At 40.4% G+C, this 21,699-nt stretch overlaps 1 protein-coding gene across 1 annotated transcript; it reads left to right on the forward strand.

The window, feature by feature from the left end:
- Window positions 1-4,980: 4,980 nt before the first annotated feature.
- On the forward strand, window positions 4,981-20,861 carry LOC134865637 (protein APCDD1-like). Its single transcript, XM_063885297.1, has 5 exons — window positions 4,981-5,332; window positions 11,036-11,222; window positions 11,902-12,427; window positions 18,806-19,127; window positions 19,932-20,861. The coding sequence occupies exons 1-5, from the start codon at window positions 5,293-5,295 to the stop codon at window positions 20,393-20,395; spliced, it is 1,539 nt and encodes a 512-aa protein (XP_063741367.1). The 5' UTR covers window positions 4,981-5,292; the 3' UTR covers window positions 20,396-20,861.
- The last annotated feature ends 838 nt before the right edge of the window (window positions 20,862-21,699 follow it).

Here is a 21,699-nt window from a genome sequence, read left to right on the forward strand (position 1 = left end):
TCTGAGCTTAGCCAAGTGTTTTCATATCAGCGTTGCATTACGTTATGCTCTGCTTACTGTCAATCAACTCACACCCGCAGTAAGACCTCGAGGTCTCCTGGAGGAAGCAATCGCTCAAAAGCTTGTTGCCTTTCAAATTGAAATGTTACATCTGGGGGTGTTTTTTTCAAGCTACTACAAGTTGGACCTGAATGAGTTTTTTTAGATTATGCAAATAAAAACGAGATGAAAGCAGCAGGAAGTGTTGTTTTATTCAGCCTCCATTGTCTCCCTTGTTTCTGTGATTTATTTATTTTCAGAGACGATTTCTCCTTGACCCTGCAGTTCCACACAATGGGATCTCGCATTGCACATGGGAGTATTTCCCATCGCATCACAGATAAAAAGACAACCCCTCCACTCCCTGTCTCCCCGTTTTGCTGCTCCTAGTCTGGATTGATTTAACTGTTTCAATAGTCTCTGCAGCGGCAGATGTCGGCCATATTGAAACTGAACTTGGACACAGGCCTGCTCGTCGCCTCATTTAGATAGAATTGGAGGATGAAACCCTTTTGACTGCTGAGAAGTATCACACTTGTCCTCCTGCAGTTTGAGCAAAGTAGAGTTAGCAGATATATTTCACATGTTTTATCTCACACATGAAGATCAGTTTGCATTCTCATCTGTGACTCTTAATGGTAAAATAACACATTTAATGTCATCAGGTTTATCTCTATGCGGACATAACACTTAATTGTTTTTTAATCTGTTTCGCATTTACCCTTGACTTTTATGGAAGTGAAATGCTATATCACTGAAGTATATTTTAACTGCACGATCCATGGCAGCCGCTTCAAATATGACCCAAACGGGGACAGAAAATCAAGTAAATGTATTCTTTTTTGTTTCAAAGACATCTCACTTCTCATGCAACTTGAGTTGTTCTTGCAAGGTGAATCTCTTTTATATGATGCTTAAAGGGGAATAACCAAACAGTATTGACATGTTGAGTATTGTCACACGACTCACGCAGTTCCCCTCAGCTCTACGGAGCAATTTAGCATATTTTCATTGCTTTGATTTTATTGCTTGCAGCTTCACTGTTTTGGTTTATAACCAGATATTTCTCTAAGTGGTTGGGTGGAGACCAAAAACAGCTCTGCTAAAACCAAAGTAAATACACAATGAATGCTAATGTAATGAATGCTTGGTAATGGATATATAAACGTTTGTCATATGGACTTATAAGACGTAAGTGTTAGGTTTAAAATCTTTGTTTCTGCTGCCTTGAAGTAGCCAAGGATGTGTTAATGCATGTCTAAGTAGCTTTAGCTTGAATATGATGTCTACAAGTCTTGACATATCAGCTTTTTCCAGTGCTTTAATGAAGCGAAATATTCACATCTGAGATTCCACGTTACATTTTGCTGCTCAAATCCAATAAAGAAAACCCATGCATTGTTTTTCACACATTCCCCTAAAAGTCAAGCTGACAGCTTGGTATGTGTAAAACCTAAGGGATCTGTTCTGGTATTTTTATATCAAATCCTGTGAGTTGAAACAAAGCTTGGCTGCTCGGCATGATTTTCTGACAAAGACTATTGGGTTAGAGAGGTTGCACTCCAGATGATGGTTAATATATCACTGAAAACACGTTGCCATTACTGTCAGTAACTCCTCTGGCCTCACACAGTAACAAACAATCAACAGTTAAAACAATTAACAGGCCATAACTCAGTGTGAGTTTTATATTCAATGTGTACCACTCCCTTCTCATTCTGCCTTTTCACAGCCCCCTCGAGAAATGACACAAACGTCTGCAGGGAGACATGAAGAAAAGAGGTAAACAGAAAACAGCAGAGTCATCCAGTCTTTGATAAACAGCTTTAATCAGAAACAGAGACGCTGCTTCTTTGAAATGTCCTCACTCACATTTATCTGCTCTGACATGTTTAGCGACACTGATGACAAAGGCTTAATGCAAAAAACATGTTAGAAAGACCCAGCATTTACAGGAAAACGCATGATAACATCAACATCTCCATCAGAAGATGTGAGGGTACAAGTTTCAGGCTTGGGGAGTAATGGATTACATGTAACGGGATTAAATAATCGAGAAGCAAAACAAAATGACTTTTAAAAAGGAAGATTACTAGCAGGATAATAGTGATTCAATACATTTTAAAATAAAGATAAATACATTATAATATTTATAAAAGACCCTCTGTCTGGAACAAGTCAACTCTTATTGGTTAGCAGCCCGGCTCTGTTGTGATTGGTCAGTCGTTCAGAGATGTCCCGCCCCCTTAGTTTATCATGTATAATGTGTTGGAGTGCTAGCCAATCGAAACGTGAGTGAAATAGTGTTACATAGTGATGTCACTAGGGTGGTAAACAAAGGAGTCCAACGGAAGTGTTTCATTCAGGGTGGGGAGTGTGTGGCAGAGAAAAAAAGGGAACACTGGGATTTTAGCCTTTGTAGACCATTTACATGCACAAAAACCTATATAACACACAACAGGAAAGGGAAAACCCCCGAAAAAGCCTAGTAGGGCCTCTTGAAGAAGACATATTTCTGCTTCTGCATTGCATTTGGTGTTGAGGTTATCCAAAAGTAGCTGAAATGAATCAGGCTTTTATATTTTCAGATGAGGTTATTGTTTCCTTTTTTTAACAGCTAACTAGTAACTGTAACAGAATACATTTTCAAGGTTTCGCTTAAAACGACTCAGCGGTTTTACTGTGCCCTTGAGTCTTTGGACAATGAATGCAGCCTTATTTCCACCGCTCATGGATCACATTGCTGCAGCGACACAAAGAGGGTGCAGCGATGCTTTGATTATCCACAGAGGACAACGCAGGGGTCAACACACCAGAACAAGCCTCCCAGTTTCACCTCCCTGCCTCCAGCCTCTCCTTCTATACAGCTCTTCTTATTAAAACCCCTCTCCAGGCTTTTTCGCAAATCCCATCAGTCTGTTTGTCCGGATCTTGCACGGCGGCTTTTCCGGATCTTGAGAAAAGAAGGAATTGAGAGAAAGAGAAAGAGAGACAGAGAGAGAGAGACAGGAGGGCTGAGGTCACTCTCCCAGAGCTTGGATCCAGGATTAGAGGAAAAAGAGCAAATACCATGCAGCGGATATAGAGGGAGGCATCCTTGAGGGTTAAGTCACCAAACAATAGAAATTAATTAGAACTCCCTCAGTGGAGCAATGCTCTGCTGATTAAGGATTGGAGGATTATTGGATAAGCACATTAAATACTGAAAGACTGAGCCTCTGTCACTATCATTTCAATGTGAAAGCAGCAATGTAAACTTTACACAGCAAAAATATTTAGCATAAAAGGTCTTGATGTATAACTAAACTTAAATCAGTGCAATAGTTAAATGTTATTCAACCCTTTAAATCATCCTTTAGGACTTTTAAGTTTGTAAAAATGACTGTCTGTTTCTTTAATTAGTATTTATCAACTTATTTACAGAGAAAAACACTCATAAATATTGAGCTATCACAGGTTTTCAGATTTCAGGATTCAACACCTTTCTCTTTGTATATAACTGTTCACTATACAAAACCAATAATTGTTCATTATCTTTGTCAATTTTTATCTTAAACTGTCCATTATAAGTTTGCCAATGTTACAGGTGTGCAATACTCAACGTACGGAGTAGTCCTTTAAGTGTACTACTGTGGAAAACTAAGTGAGTGAGTCATGTTAGACTGAGCTTCAACAGGATATTATTCTCCATCCTGTAAATTAATCAAACATACCAAGCAGAGGAGAAAGTTTCTATGGATAATTACTGATTGTAAGTTGAAACTGACACAAAATATAGCGTCATGAATGAAAAATGATTGAGTTTGCTGCTTTTGTCCAGATACAATCAGTGTTCAAAGGCTGGCGTACCACATTTGGCTCCGTCAGAGTCTCTCGCCTCAGGGTCAAAAGATCAGAGACAACAGCAGAGAACCACAAGATAAAAAGAGACGCTGGAAACTCAAGGCCAAGTTCTCCCCCCCCTCCCACACACACACACACACACACACACACACACACACACACACACACACACACACACACACACACACACACACACACACACACACACACACACACACACACACACACACACACAGGTGTTATTTCTCCCTCCCCCCGGGCAGGCGGGCTAATGATGAGGAGGTGTATAATTTGAGAGCTATGGTCAAGAAAAATGTGCAGCCTTCATCATGAATGATAACAAGCAGGATGTTGAACCCTAATGAGGAGGACGGACGTCCACAGTTAAGGCTGTTTTATAATTGTTGTTTGGTTACCACCGTACTATTCAATGTAAACCATCTTCACAGCAATTATATCAGTCAATTATACTTGTTAAGTCAAGCTATGTCTTGTTTAGATAACTTTGGCACTTCACATTCACTATTTTGGAATGAAAATATGATTTGACAAGACATGTTTGTTTGTAAAGAGTTAGGAGTAAAGAAGATCTTACTTTATACTAACTTTTACCCTATAAAAAGTATGATTTAATAGGTCCCACTTTAACAATAACATCTGTTTTCTTCAAACCTAGTGGGGATAAATATGCATTAGGTGGTAGAATTTAGTTTAATATATATACATATTTTTTAATATACTTCTTGTAACGTCAAGTTTTCAAGGGGAATAATTGACAATGAATGTTGAATAAAATAGATGTTGCACAATGATGTCATGGTTATATGATGTTAATGCTGCTTGGCAAGTTAAATACCAACCAATAAAACCTTGAAACCTTGAAGTTTGCAGAAGATAAAAGAGAAAACCTGAAATTATAAGAGGACTTTTAAGACTTAACATGGAGGATCCACACACCTTGCACACATGGGCGATTCTTTTGCAGTGTGCACCTCACGGGGTAAAAAAAATATCACTCCACGCCCCCAAAATCTCTGCAGAGGCGGGGGAGTCCGGTCAGTGAACACACGTTACAAACACTCCTCCAGGGCGCATGGAGGACGCGCGTAAAAGCAACCGAGCTGCTTCATTTCAGCAGTGAAGAGCAGCGTTGAACTTCTCCTCAGTGTCTCAGTCAAGTTTGGACTTTCCTTCCTCCTCGTGTTGAACCTCGTTCACCGGTGGGTTATATTCTGTGTTGCGAACCGAGGTGTGTTTCCTATGATGCTCGGATATCCCAGGAGTGTTGGTTCCATGCTTTGGATACACAATGTGAGGATTTATGTCGGAATAAACAAGGACGCTGCGTAAAGGAAACCCCGAAGTCCCCAGTGTGACCAGTTAAGATCGTTTCACTCCCCCATAAGCGGAATGGGGCCGTCATGTACACTGCTTCTTGTTGCTTTTCTGGGTAAGAAACTTTAACATTAATTGATCAATGCAAGTGTGGCGTGAAAACATGTTGGACTCCACGTGTGCATGACAAACAAAAGAAGCTGTGTTCCACAAAATCGAAAAATGATTCCAAACTATTTCGTCTTTTATTTTATTTCTAGTGTTTTTGAATGTTTGAAGCTTTTATATCCGATTAAAACCTGACCTGTTTTCATCTCAACACACCTGTTTACCATCATGGCTGTGTGTCTGTGTCCAACAGGGATAATAATAATCATATTTTCTAGATTAGTTATCTGCTATGCTAAAGTGATGAACATGTTTGAAGGCTAAAAGGCAATAAAAAAAAGCTACCCTGGGGCAGCTGGGCAGATGAAAGCACTTGGAGAGTTAAGAGCCACTTAAAACATCCATTCCTGATGAAAACCTGTCTGAGCAGCAGAGGATTATGGGACTGCAGTTGACCCAATCCATCTGCTGTCAGTGACCGTGGAAGGCAACATTTGGCTGCAACTTCAAATGACTGGGTTGAGATAAAACGATATGTTGGAGTCCACTTATCCTTAAGTGTCTTTAAGTGAATCCAACGTTCAATTAGGTGGTGTGTTATTGCAGCCTTTCATAGATACACTGAAAATGCACTGTCAGCCTGGATTAGTGTGTGATGTAAATGTATTTGGGGGAGAAAACTTTATTTCTTCGCAGCATTGAACGTTTTTTGTTTTTTTAAAGGGCATGGAGCAGCTTGCTGATCCATTTTTCACTGATATGAATATAGTGAGACTTCTGCTGGACCAAACAAGGATCTTTAAGTTTTATTACAACTATAGATGTCCAGGAGTTTAACCAAACTGTCAATTGATTATTCTACAACTTCCTGTGTTCATCTTGATGTTGGATTGAGAAGAAGGGCAAGTTTATCCCTGTCAAGTTTTGATGATTGCCAGGACAGGAAGTCAACACATGGGAGTTTGGAGCAGCAAGGGACATTTATTTGATAAACTATTTATCCATTTTTATCTTTAATATTAACTAACACTCGACCGATGTGCATCTGAGGCTGAAGCCAATAATCATTTGAGAGATATTTAAAAAAGGGAAATCGTCGGAAACTTGGCTTTTCTTAACTTAAACACCCAACAAAAATAATTCATGTTTAGCTTACCAACACAAGTTAAGTAATTCAAACAAAACTCTGGTGTTATTTGACAATTTGATCATTTATTTAAACTATCAAAGGTAATGGTTAATATAAGATTGAAGGCTAATTAACCTTACAACTTCAGTTATTGTGGATAGTTGCAGTTACACAAATACACAGAACTATATATTCAGAGAAAGTGTGTCAACGGTGCAAAGAAATAAACCCCATGAAGCTTTGATGTATTTACGTATGAGTTTATTTATTTGTATTTATGAATATATGCTTTATTTGTTACACATTGGGTTGCATAACAGGGCAAGATAAAAGGGAATTCCTGCACACCTTTGTTTACTTTCAATGATTACAGAGACAACATTTATGTGCTTTGTCCTTGTGATGTGGTCTCGGTTATATATTTCCTATATGTGGGAATGGGAATGTGTGCGGGAATTCCCTCTTTCCTTTTGGACTTTTCATCCTACGCACCTGTCTACAAGTAATTGAGGGTGTGCATCAGCCTTCAAAGTCAAGTAAAGTACATGTAGACAAAATATAAAACATAAACATAACATCTATGAAATGAACTCAGTTTGCTGACAAGATTATCAGTTGAGCTCTGAAACACACACTGCTGCAGTTCTGGGTGTTGTCAGGCTGAGTGACATTTACTACCCTCATATTTCAGATGACTGGCAAAGGGCTGCAAAAAAAAGAAAGATCTTTGAGTCATAAAAGTAACCGAAACTATTTAAAAAATAACAGAAAAATGTCTTGGACAATATGAGTTTAACAGAGCTAAACTCCAGATGCAGAAATTAACGGGCAGTCACGATTTCAAATCAACCAAAAGTGAAACACTTCTTGTAAACATGGATTTGGATTCCTATTAGCCTCAAGTGGTGAGTGCTAAATTAGCAAATGTCTAACAGGCTGCAGTAAATAATGATGATGATCGTGTTAGCATTAAACAAATGTTACTTATGGCACAGCCCATCAGAACTTGCAGCATCATGTTAGTGTTGGTGGTGTTAGCATGTAGCATCAACATGCTATATATGCTACAGCCCATCGGCGCTTGTAGCTTAACTGTTAATAAAGGACGTGGTACCAAAATGAGTTTTAAGATGAGTCCTGCAGAGCCTTACCAGTCAGTACCATACTGCAACTGAGCTACTAGCAAGGCTAGAGACGTTTAGGTTAGCAGCAGGAACTATATTTCATGATTTAACCTCAAGCTAAAAGTATAGATAATATGTCATGTTTGCAAACTAACTCGTACTCAAAGTGTCAGAAAGTGTGCATTTGATCCCAAGAAGTGCAATATTTCCCTCTGAAATCATTAGATGTAGAAAGTCTTCCAAAATAAAATAAAAACCCAAGTATACGTCTTTGAAATGTTACCGTCGTACTCTGTGACTTTAAAGTTAAAATCCTAAAATGTTATGTTATTTCTTTCCACCTCTGTAACGTCCTCACTGCCAGATGCTAAGATAACACAAAGAACAGTCCTTTGTCCGGTCTCCGCTCTGGCACTTCCCTCTTCCCACAAACGATGTGGAGTCTCTCCACTTGTCAGGGGTCCCAGTGCTGTGACCTCACTGGTGGGTTCAGGCCAACTGAAAATGTTCTCTGTGGTTTGGGGCTCTGGGAGTTTTGTGGTCGCTTTGATTTAGATAGAGAGCAGCAGTTTGGGAAAGCTGCATCAGCGAGGGATTGCTGAGGGTTTGAGTTGAGCCATTCTGATTATTGCCTTAATGTGGGGAGGGTTTGTCTTTAAAGAAAGCGATTGGAACAGACTCTCACCACTCACACATTCAACGCTCATTAAATGTGTGGAAAAGGAGTCGATGCTTCCTCAGAGCAAGTAATTTAGCGAAACGGGCTACACAGAATCTCTACAATAATCTCCAAGTTCTCGTTTTGTCAACGTTAATAAACCTTGTGTTTCATTATACTTGTGATATTTTTCACAAAGCAATAAATGAATGTGAACAAGTCTGATGCAGCTGACTCTGGATCAGGTCTGTCACTTCCCTACATTATATTGGATCCAGAAACACTTCCTTCTCCCACATTCATTCAGTCATCAATAACAGTTAAATAGAATTAATGCTAGACTTTTTTTTGTTGCTTTTATTCACAGAGTGCTTTCCTTTTAACCATTAGACACATATTTTAAAGTGGGAAATCCCTCATTCTTGGAAAACTGGGAGAACTAAGTCGGTTTCTCTGTTGACGAGGGCATACATTACCCATAATCCATAGAAAGCTGCAGCAGTACACCAGGAGATAATTCCCCATCTTGTTATCGGCTCCTTATCTTGTTTAACATTTGTATAACATCTGTTGCAGAGCTGATGTCAAGTTTTACTTAATCCTACATTTAAGATTCTTGGGAGCTGTCCAAGGTTTTGGCTCTTGCGCTGGGAGTTATCTTTCATATTTCTAAATATAAATTCAATACGTTAAAGCAACTCATTTGTCAATTGCCACTTTAAATAAACTGAACTTAAGTTGGTTGAACTTCTGCTGTTAAAAACATTAACTTCAACTAAGACAAAAAACCCCAGCAAATATCCACATTGGAGATCGTGAGATTACAGTTGGTTAACTTAATTTCTTCTTGATGTACTTGACTCAAAATGTTGACACTAGAAAAACTACTATAAACAAATAATAATATTTGGATGTTCCAAAGTGTTAAGTGTGTGTGTGTGTGTGTGTGTGTGTGTGTGTGTGTGTGTGTGTGTGTGTGTGTGTGTGTGTGTGTGTGTGTGTGTGTGTGTGTGTGTGTGTGTGTGTGTGTGTGTGTGTGTGTGTGTGTGTGTGTGTGTGTGTGTGTGTGTGTGTGTGTGTGTGTGTGTGTGTGTGTGTGTGTGTGTGTGTGTGTGTGTGTGTGTGTGTGTGTGTGTGTGTGTGTGTGTGTGTGTGTGTGTGTGTGTGTGTGTGTGTGTGTGTGTGTGTGTGTCACCTGCTATTAAATCAGACGCATGGAAACCTTTTGTGAGGGGGAAAAGTGTGTTTGCATTAACCATCTCACCAGGTTTCCTTTTGATATTCACAAACACACGTTGGTAGTTTTCCCTCTCCTCATTGTAAAAACAAACAGTTTACTCTTTCCTCTGATCCTGGCCTGACTGGTATGCAAAAAAGGACCACACACACACACACACACACACACACACACACACACAGCAAACTGAAGTATTTTCTCTGATTTTTACCACATCTCAGCCAGCAGCATTACTAATGCAACCAGCTGAGTCGGGGGCTCGCGTCTCGGCACTGTTTCCACTGAGCAGCGCTGTGATGTGGTGATTTGCACACAGGTCTCTGCTAACGCGTAGGAGTTTCTGTGCAAAAAAAACAATTGGAAGGAGCTTTTTTTCTTCGTGGAGCTTTTGGTTTCTTTAATCAGATATATTTCTTCGGCCCTCCCTTGGTGTTGTTTGTCCCAAATAAAAACCACAGAGGCGACCGCAGTGGCATACCAAAGTGTTAAATGATATTGCCAGGCAAGTTGGGTCCCAATGGAAGGTATTTAAGTCAAAGTCTTCGTATCTCAAGGTAGATTTTGGTGATATTAGAGTATTACATGGAATAAATCCTCACTGGAATGTGAGCTTCAAGGCTTTTCTGTGGCTGCAGGCTTTTGGAAATGCTTTCATTTCCGATATTGTATCCACTTAAGCTCAGTCCATTGTTGAAGGTATTGTTATTTCATGTGGTGCATCGGGGTACACGTTCAGGGTGGGAATTACTAGTTTTCAAACCTCAATACTGCTCTTGTCCCTTTTTTTTTTAGGTTACTCGTTTTTTGTTACTTGATTTCTGTTTTAATGGTAGCAGAAAGCCAGGTCTCAGTTGTTCAACTTTAACATCTAAGCTTTGCATTTTCATCACATGTTCAGCTAATATTAACCCTTAAAGCCTCCACTCATACCAGGTGCTGCAGGTCACCGATAAAGCCCTGTAATCCTGGGGCGATGACATGAGTTAAAATGAGCACATGAAACCCTCGATACACTTCAAAGTAGCCTGGCTGATTGAATAAGCAGAGAGCAAACATGAGAGAGAAACTTCAAAAAGAAACAGAAAATGATCTTGTTAATTTCCTTTCAGAGTAATAGACTTTAGCGGTGACCTTTTTTCATGTCATTTATTAGAGTTGAACCATCAAAAAGAAGGAGGTTCTGCCAAACTAAACTCATTCTTTAGTGGTTTAACATTTGAATAGGGATCAAACATCAATGAATGGAACTTTTAAACATTAATTCTGTGTTTGTTCTATTTGCTGTGTGTGTTTTATTTAGTGTCATGTATGAATTGAGGGGTTTAGTATTATTCATAACACTGCTTTAATGCTTAACTCAAACTATAAAGAAGTTTGTATCCTTCAAAGCTTTCGAGTTTTATCATTGAAATGATGTGAATCCTGAAGTGTTTTCATGAAATATACAAATGTAATCATTTTTCTTTGGTGACTTTTATAAATATTTATTCAATTCCCAAACAATCATGCCTTAAAGAGGTTGATGAAATAAATCTCATTTGGTGTCGTTTCTGTTCCTGCAGGCTGGGCTGAAGGTGGCTCTTCTCTGCACCACCCAGACGCTCGGTCCAGCCGTCTCTCTCTGGAGAAAGCCTTCGGTCGGTCGCTCAAAGACTCTCAGTGCCAGCACATGTTGAAGCACCTTCACAACGGAGCCCGCATCAGTGTGCTTATGCCTCCAAACATTGAAGGGCACTGGGTCTCCACCAGGTAAACAACTGTGTGTTTGTCCATCCATAGGAAGTAGTAGTGGTAGTGGTAGTGGTGGTAGTAGTAGTGTAATGTGGGTTGGAGCTAATGCACCAAACATTTTGTCAATTACAGTTAAATAAAACAAATAACTGGATTAAATTAAATGAATTAATATATTAATTGAGTTGTTATCCATTAAGAAGATTAATGATGACAGTATTCATATTGAAATGAATTGTGTTAGCATGCTATACCAACATGTGCTAGTTAGGCTATGCTAACTTAAGCCACAGCCGCAGAGGCCTGAACTAACAAACACAGTTTTCAGTTAATTTCTTTCTGGTATCTGAATTGCCACACGCATATCTTATCTCTAAAAAGTAGAATGTGGTCAAAAGGCTAATGGGTTTTGTTAATGCCAGTGTAACTAAAATGGATTAAAACCAACAGATTTTCTACCTGAAGCAACATTAGGGCAGTATCTTAAAGGAGGCTAATTATTACATGCCAAATCAACAAGAATGTTAAGGCTAGTACGGATACATGTGATAGGAAAGCTCGAGTGAAACATAAGTTGTGCAAACCCAGACAATGCATGAGAAACATGCCTGAAGAAAACACTCAGACTGGACAAACTCAAAACTCCTTGGTATTTATTTCAACATGTTTATCTGAAACCTCTGTTTTTCTGTTGCAGCTGTGAGGTGAGACCAGGCCCGGAGTTCCTGACGCGCTCCTACAGTTTCTACTCCAACAACAGCTTCCAGGCTCACCAGTTCTACTACGAGGACAACCACTGCACCAAACCCTCATACACTCTGGTGATCCGCGGCCGTCTGCGCCTACGCCAGGCCTCCTGGATCATCCGCGGCGGCACAGAGGCGGAGTACCACCTCCACCGCGTCCAAATGGTCTGTCACACAGCCACCGTGGCCAAAGATCTCAGCCAGAGGCTCAACCACAGCTGCAAAGGAGCCGTGAAGGGCCCCTGGGAGCCCAGTGTTGCCTACGAGCTGTGGAGCGAGGAGGGCGGCTATGACTGCTCCCGGGAGCTTAACTTTGCCATGCATGAGCTGCAGCTGCTCAGGGTGGAGAAGCAGTACCTGCATCACAACCTGGATCACCTGGTGGAGGAGCTGTTTCTGGGAGACATCCACACCGAGCCGTCCCAGAGGCTGTACTACAAGCCGTCCAGCTACCAGACCGCCCTGCAGAACGCCAAGGTGAGCCATAATGATCATCTTTTATTCAAAGATTAGAGGGATTAGGGGGAAATGTGTCCTTGGGTTCTTCGTAGTGTGAGAATATCAGTGAGTTGCATTATTTGTGTAGCTTACTAATTCCCTACCAAGGGATTAAAAGAAAATGCAAATAAAGTGGATTCATTTTTAGATTTTCTGATCCTTGCTATGTTTTGATGTTCGATGATTGGTCCACCACTTTGGTCCAGATAAAATATCTCAACGAATTGAATAATTTGCCATAAAAGGTCACCAAGCCAGTTCTATAAAGATTTATGCAACAGACCTTAGTGATCCTCTGACGGTCCTCCAGAACCACTCCTACAAATCGAGGCTGGCCAACAACCCCATATCTGACCCCAACCATTTCCTGAACCGTGAACATGAATTGTTTCCATCAAATCGGAGATACAGGGTCCAATAATTTATAAGGTTAGACTGACGCACTGTTTTGTGTACTCCTTGTATCTTGTCTTGGTATTTGTCTCTGTTAATGTTGCAAATGGTGCTGCCGTGGTGCAAGAAAAATGTCAGACTTGATCTGCCAATAAGCTATTATTGTAATGCATGACTTTATTTAAGCTTGTTTCACATCTGAAGGCGACCAAAAGTTTTTCAAATGAAGCAACAATCTGTCTTTGGTTGAGCTTCTCAGACGCTTTAGACATTGTGCCATCTTTAAATGTTTCTTTGCAATTATTCATGGATGAGCAGATCTGATTGTTGCATCTGTAGAGGCCTTTTGTCGAGCCAGAAAACTCTCCCCATCCTCTGCGTTTTCGGTTTTTTGGAATGCATAACCAAGCAGGGAGTAGAGTTTTGTTTTTGTGTCCAGAGCACGCAGCTCTGTGGAGAAACCTCTGCTGAACTCAGCTCCCACTGTGTAAACCCGTCACACTGAAAAGACCACACACACCAAAAGCAGCATGAAGTGACCTTAAGAACAGTCCTCTTTTATGAGCGTTTGTGTTGAGAGTAGCCTATACAAGACTGTGAGGAGATCTGGGTAAGTAGTAGTTGAAAGTAAGCTTTTTTTAAAAAAGGTTTAAGAGCATTGGGATAATCAGAAAGTGTAGAAGTGTTTATTTTGTGATTGATTTCTTATGATGATATCGATATGGTTCTGCAACTCCACCTGTCTGAAACAACAAACCACCAACTAAGACCAGTTAAAATACTTTTTAATCCCAATGTGATTTAGGATCAGTGTTCATGTCAATAATCTTGCCCTTCCACTAAACATTTGCACTGATAGAAAACCAGAAACTATACTGACTTCATCTCCCAAATCCAGGATCAAGAAGGAGACCTTTCTTTCCCCCGCTGTGCTTACGGGATGTAATTTCTCTATTTACACTTCTGAACAGCAGTTCCCCCCGCTGGCTGAAACCTTAGAGTGATGTTTTCACTGTCACCCTCTACAGAGATTACAATGAAATCCTGTTCTGGTCCGCTGTCTAAATAAACACCCATTTGTACAGGGATGATAGGGTTTGGTGTTGCTGATCAGAATGTAAACAGTGTGTGGAGTGAGGATCTGTGATCAGCGACCCTCCTGTGGTGCTGTAATGACCAGAGCTGCTCCCCTTAAGCCCCTCCGGCCCGCAGAGGCGCAATGTGAAACCCGGCCTATCTCTGGGAGCGATCAACATGTGGTATTCCTAGAATTTGGAATCATGCGGCCATATGAATTATTCCAGAGAGCACATACCAGGTCTAATTTCATGCATGCCTGAGGCTTAAATCAAAGTGTTGCATGTGCTCCATTTCTCCTCAGTCGTCCATGAACAAGAAGAAAAGAGGTGTTGGACTAAATGGGATTAACTTTTTGTTGCACTTCCAAAGATTCAAACAGAATTACAGCATAGCTCTCAAAGGATCATCTCACCAAAATGACAAATAAATATATTTCCTCACTTACCTACATAGTGATGAGAGTCAAATCTGGGTTTTTTACTTAATTATGCTGCTATAATAAAGCAATCTTTGAGATTTACAAACATGTTTTGACCGTCTTTCCCCATTTTATAGCTTCGGTCAGATTTTGAGGCCCCATTGGTCACCTACTGTAAACCTACAGTGAATTGGGTTTGCAATTCTGTGAAACCGTGGTAGAAAATACCTCACTTCTTCTGACCATCTCTTGGGGTTGTAATGGTTTCTTTTCAGGGATTTTTACTGCCATGGTGACGATCCAATCCATTAATCCTAAGTGGCGTACCCAGAGCTGGGCCCAGTCCAGAACATGTGCTGGTGCCAGTGTGTTCATTCGTGGTTATTGGGTGGATCTCAGCAGTGATGCAAGGCACCAGACTTTGTTTTTACATTTTATTTCAGATCTGTTTTCTCCATTTTCTGTCGCCTGGTTCACCGCCGCGTCATCTCTGAGGCAGAGGAATGACCACTTGATAATGAAGCCTGTTAGGAAGAGATCTGCGTCTTCATGTTGTTGTTGTTGTTAAGTGTTTCTTGATTTTACACGTCTCCCACATGCAGAGTTTTATTTGCTTTGCCTCCCGAGGTTAGTTTGAGTTGTGTTGTCTTTTGCTTCCTCTAAGTGAGCCTGTAAGCCTTCGAAATATATTTAAGTCCTGCAAGATGAAGACGGGGAAAACTAAGAAAAGACTCTTGTAATTAATTCCTAGAAAGTCTTGTTTCTGGAGAGATGCTAGTCTTGCTCTAAGATCCCAACATTGAACATCGTGAAGTGTTTTCATTTGTTGAGAAGCATTCATATCCTTAAGTGAAAGTAGTACCACACTGTGTCTGGCATGCAAACCTTTACCTATAGTATATCAGTCAAATGTACTACAAAAAAGAAGTCATCATGAAGAAAAATACATGATTCTTTTTTTACTGAAGAGGAAAGGGCTGATAATCTGAAAAGTAACAGGATAAATGTTGGAGTAAAAAGTTCAATATTTATCTCTGAGATGAGAAGAGGTACTAAGTTGGATAAAAAATAAAAGAACCTCAAGTGCAAGTACTTCCAATTTGTTCTTAAGTACTTGAGTAAATGTTCTTAGTTAAATTCCAGCTCTGGGCGTAGTGTCAGTGATATAACCAAGAAGCGTTTAAAGCCTGAAGTGGTTTCTGTTCCTCGTAAAAGCTTTGCTTCTGGACATCATCTTCCCCTGAACGATGGCGGTAATCCCCAGAATGCCCAAATGAAAGATGGCTGCCAAACAAAGTGAAAGTCTGTTCTAACTCTCCTTGATCTACTGTGGCTTGGATTGAACCTCATTTGTACGTCGGTTCAAACTAAAGTGGCTGCCAAATGTAGCAGTAAAACATGAATTAATAAATGTATATGAAGTAATGGCAGTAATATCCTCCCTCATTTCCTTTTTTAAATTCAATTCCAGTAAGGATATGAAATGCTTTGTTTCCAATAGGAAGAGCCAACAATTTATTGCAACTCAAGCTTTTCACTGAAAGGTTTTGCTGTTTTAAATGTAAAGACCATGAATCTGGTCTGTGTGCTTTTAGTAATAGTTTATCCTAGCATCTCCTATTTTATCAGATGTGAGGGCTCTTCTGTTTTTGACGTGAGTTGATCCCTAGTTAAGGGAACATGTTGATGGGTTGATTTACAGGTGATGAACAAAGACAGGTCTATCATGATCATAATTTCTTCAAGAAAAAGTCAGAAAATGTGTTTCAATTAGGGAACTATCATTCCTGCGAAGAAGTGCAAACATGTGAAATTTGTGAGTTTAGAAGTGATTGTTACCTTCAGAGAGAGCTAGGCTATTAGATCCCCTGTTTACAGACTTAATGTTGACCACAAAACATTTAAAGATAATAAATGTGTAGTGTAATATATAAAGGGATTTAGCTCATTTCAAACTAAAAAACACCTCATCTAAAGGCTTGGCTCATTTGAGGTAACTATATCTGCATTTTTCTTGCCGTCCTCAGTATTTTTTCTCTTGGTTTTAATTCAAATTAAATGTGATAATTTGTATTTTGCTATGTTGATTTATTGATGTCTAAATGCAGGGATTATGAACAATATCCCCTCTTTTCCTTGGATGGGATATGTAACCAAAGAAAGTGTGAGGTTAGTATCCATAGAAGGAAGATGTGTTCAAAGTCACGCCATTTCTTTTCCAGCTCAGACATACTGTCTATGTTTTACAGGCTCAAAGCTCCTGCAGACCTGGAACACGTTTTCCACACCTGCCTCAGAAAACCTCCACCTTTTTTTTTACATGTAAAATACACATGCATACTTTTCTCTCTGCACACTGTGTTTATTTATTTATTCGTTCCCCCCCCCCCGCTACATTCATACTACTTATACACACAGACGCAAAAGTGCAGTAAAACGTACTGTAATGCACACGGGAGGCCTCCCTCATTAACCTCTGACTCTGCAGCGTTATGGGGCTGCACAGGGATTATCTCATCTGTAGGCTGTAGGGATACTCGTGTTTTCTGCCGCTTCTTTCTGCATTTTTTTTAACTTCCCATGAATCTCTTGTGGACGTAATGTTGTCTGGGGAAAGAGTGATAGGTTAGGGGAAGGTCAGGTCTTACATTTTGACCACCCTCGAATAACAAATCTCCACGGCCTCCTTGGAGTTTTTGGAAAAGATTTAGTTGAAGGTGATTGAAGGTCCCCACTCTGAATCTCCCTGCAGCCCCACATCTGTCCCGTCTGTGGATATTATGATCCCATGCTGCTCCAGGGTCCACTAAACCAGACATGATGCGATCTTAACATGATTAATGATCATTCAAACACTTTTTTGGTCAGTACGATTGTGGAGAAAGGACTTCCCGCTGTTGTTTGTAAGTAGCGTGATGTTTCAGCTCCCTGTTCGCTGCGGGACTTCCCGTTGTCATGGCTTAATTCCGACCAGACATCTGTCTTTTTACGGTGAAATGATGTGATCACCATGAGAAAATGCTGGAGCCATGTCTGGCTTCCAACACTCGAGAGATACAGACTGTAGGAAACAGTTTTCCTCCTTTAACTTCAAACAGACGCCAAAGAGTTTGCTTTTTTTATTGTGGATTTCCTGATTCTGATGATGGATTTTAAAAGCTTTCAGCACTGTTGGATTTTATTGGACTGGAATTTCATACAGCGGAAACTGTTTTTCATCACTAATTTTATTTACAGTTTGTGTAAAAAATGTTCTTTTATGCTACTATCTCCATCTGACATTAACTAATAATTAGTATTAAGAAAATTACTTTTTTCAGGGTCATTTAGAAATGGTTTGTCAATGAAATAGCTTATCTACCAGATGGTGAATTCACTGTGCTTATATAGCGATTATCAGGTCTTTTCAACCCCTCAGAGAGCTTTATACGAGTCATTCAGCCATTCACACCATTCATACAGAGCCAATTGCTTTAGGAAGCTAACATTCATACACTTCGTGCCATCGGGAGCAACTCGGTTATGTATCTTGCCTAAGGATCATGGAATGTCGAGTCGACTGCACAGGGCTGGGATCGAACCCATAACCCTCTGGTTGAAAGACGACCGCACTCCCTCCCAGCCACAGTTGCCCTCTAAAACCAGAGCAAGAACAACTTAATTTCTAACTGAAATAGTGTTTATTCCTTTGAGTGCAAAGTTAAGGGGTTTTGTAAGATTCCCTTACATGAAAATAGATGTATTGTTAATGATACGTTGATTATAATCTGCTGATGATAATCAAATATTCAAGATGAACCAGATTCAATCATTATCTTTGAAGCCATTTTTAAATGTTTCTAATTAAAGCATTTTTATATTACAGTTTGAGTTGAAAAGATTACACATTTTAATTATTAATCATGGTGGGTTTAATCTCCTGCTTGCAGTAATTTCCCAGTGACTCATTACTATACTTTTTGTGATCCTCCCATTATTCAATTCCGTTTCCGTTCCCAAGAGGTGGAGCTTTTTTACCACCGTGCAAAGGTGTTATAGAAGGGAAATTGCTTTCTCTACTCTGTTGTGTTGACATTAAACACACATGCACAAACACAGAGGAAATACATGCACACACCACATGCAGAGGTTAGGTGCCTTGCTCAAGGGCACCTCGGCAGTGGCTTAGGAGGAGAACTGGCACCTCTCCAGCTCCAGCTCCAGCTACCAGCTCACTCCATATTTTTTTGGGTCCGGGACGTGAACCGGCGACCCTTCGGTCCCAAGACCAAGTCCCTACTGACTGAGCCACTGCCGCCCCATAGTTGATGCGATTGTTATTTTTTACTTGCCTTTCCATTCTTCTAATATAAGTAATGCATTTGCTTGATAAGTATGAAAGGGTGAATGATAAGTGTTTAGTTTTTTTTCTTTAATGGTCTTGATTTCACCCACTCCTCACCTTTTAACCGTCCTTTTTTCTCCAGAACCACGACCATGGCTGCATCGCCTGCCGGATCATCTACCGCTCCGATGAGCTCCACCCCCCCATCCTGGCTCCGCGGGCCGACCTGACGGTGGGGCTGTACGGTCAGTGGGTGAGCCAGCGCTGCGAGGTCCGCCCCGAGGTGCTCTTCCTCACCCGCCACTTCATCTTCCACGACAACAACCACACCTGGGAGGGCCACTACTACCACTACTCCGACCCCGTCTGCAAACACCCCACCTTCACCATCTACGCCCGGGGGCGCTACAGCCGAGGGCTTCACTCCACCCGCGTCATGGGCGGGACAGAGTTTGTCTTCAAAGGTGACTGGTTATCTTCCTGAGTCAAATATACCAACACTTCTCAGAGGGGGCTATAGCTCCTCTTTTTTTTCTGTCCTCACTTTCTGAAATGAATAGTAATACTTGTGCCTTCTATCATCAGTGTGATTAAGACTTTAGGCTCTGTTCAAACTTGTTCTGCATGTTGCTATTTGAAAACAAACACCTTGGCTGAATTTGCATTTCACCAGTGTCTGATTTCCAGCGGAACCACAGAAAAAGACTAATCAGCTTTTGACATTCAGCAACTATAGGATTATATTATGAGATGCAATATGTATTTAACTCCAAACAGAATATCCAGTTGTTGCAGCATAAGGGAAGAAATAGGTACAGAAAATACTATCAATTGGTTTAAAAATAAAGTAAGAATGGAAGTTAAAATTAGAAACTATGGAGAAATAATTTCACACTCTCTAATATAAGGTTATGCAGTGGTTTGATTAGTAACAGATAGTTAGACTAATGTTATGTTAACATTCTTATATTTTAGGCTAAAAATAAAAGCGTTTTTGTCCGTATTAATCAAGAAGTAGGCTACTTGCGTACAAATAATTTATTACAAGAAAATGGGCTTTTTACAAAATGTTATTAAATAAAAAACATTTTGTAGATTGAATATACTTCAAGGTACAAAAACTAAAGGTATTCATTATGCAGATTAATCCATTTCAAAGTATTTTATATGAAAATATTGGATTTTGAGAGTCTTAAGAGAACTGGGTGTTCAGGATTGCTGTAAGAAGCATTTGGCACTAACAGGTTGACTTGTGTTTCCGTCTCTAGTGAACCACATGAGAGTAACACCCATGGACATTGCCACCACCTCCCTGCTCAACGTCTTCAACGGTAACGAGTGTGGAGTGCAGGGCTCCTGGCAGATGGGGTTGCAGCAGGACGTCACCCTAACAAATGGCTGTGTGGCACTGGGCATCCGCCTCCCCCACACAGAGTACGAGCTCTTCCGCATGGAGCAGGACGGCCACGGACGCTACCTCCTCTACAACGGACAGCGCCCCAGCGACGGCTCCAGCCCCGACCGGCCGGAGAAACGAGCCACATCCTACCAGATGCCGCTGGTGCAATGCTCGGCCAGCAGCCAGCCGTCACAGTACGGCAGGACGGAGTACATGGACATGCCTCCGCCCCACCACAATGACTGCAGAGGGTGGCACAGAGGCAGCCAGCAGCAGGCCGTGGTGGCTGTCCTCGCGTTTGTGACGTCTCTGCTTCTCAGCTGGCAGAGCTAGACAGACATTTTTCTACATAAAGACACAACAAGCAAGTGTGGATTACAAGAGCAGACAAACGCTTTACTTCTCTGATGTGAAAGAGGATAAAAAACTGGAGAAAAAAGTGAACTTCTTGTTACCAGTAACCAAAGACTCGACACTGCTGCTCCACAAAAACTTTAGCACTTTAGAGTGGAACCAAAGACCGACCTGTCTGTTCCACAAATATACAAAGATATATCCACCTAGACTTGAGAGTTTGTTTGTACTGTGTATTTACCTACAACTATCAAGTCATTTCTTGGTACAGCAAAAAAGACACTATTCGATGTGTGGAAGTTTTTTTCTAGTAAAAGGGAACTACACTACTTACAGCATTTTGTAAATGTTGCCTTACAGTTTGACAAACTCTGCAGAAGATATGTCATCTATTCCACATTATTTTGTATACAATAAAGTCAATTACCTTTCATGCATTCTGAAATGAGGTATTTTTATTCACTCACTGATCAAAGAGCTGCATCCTCACTGGCCGACACTTGACCTTGTTTCTGCTTGTTATGTCATACTCAGATTAGGAAACTGCCCCTGGAAAATATGCATTAACTAGCAATTGAAGACTAAAATTGGAATAGGGAAGGAGCAATATGGAAAAATTCAATAACCTTTATCATGAGAATATGCGCTGCAAATAATCAATAAGTTTCCATTGTTTTGCTTCACATGTGGAAATAGTAGGGGTTGGAATCACCAGGGTCCCCACGATACGATACTATTGCGATACTTAAGCCACGATACGATAGTATTGCGATTGTTTCCCCCACCCATAATAACCAGTAACATGAAGACAAAGAAACCAGCAGTAAAACAGAATAAATAACATGTTATTTATGTCAGCTCAGTATCAGCAGTCCCAACATCTGTTCACAAAGCTGCCTCTCATCCACTTAAACACTAAACTGAGTACTCTGCAGCAGATACTGTACGTAGGTTTCCAGATTTAATGTAAAAAACGATCTATTTCTGAATGTATCTTCTGTGTCTCTGTAAAAACAAGTCTGAAAAAATCAAAATTTCTGAGAACCATTAGTCACAAAAGGTCAGATTAGTAGGTCATAGTATAGTATCTCATAAAAAGTAAGTATAGCACGTCATAACAAAAAGTCAGAGCATAGTATTTATTAAAAAGGTGATCTCAAACTAATGGGAAATAAAATGTAATTTAGGTATATAGGCCAGAAGTAATATAACAGTCGCACATATTGGAAGCTGTTTGAGAACATCACCGGTGCCTTACCTTTGTGCTCTGCTTCTCATTGACG

This window comes from Eleginops maclovinus, chromosome 6, assembly GCF_036324505.1.
Source record: "Eleginops maclovinus isolate JMC-PN-2008 ecotype Puerto Natales chromosome 6, JC_Emac_rtc_rv5, whole genome shotgun sequence".
Classification (NCBI taxonomy): Eukaryota; Metazoa; Chordata; class Actinopteri; order Perciformes; family Eleginopidae; genus Eleginops; species Eleginops maclovinus.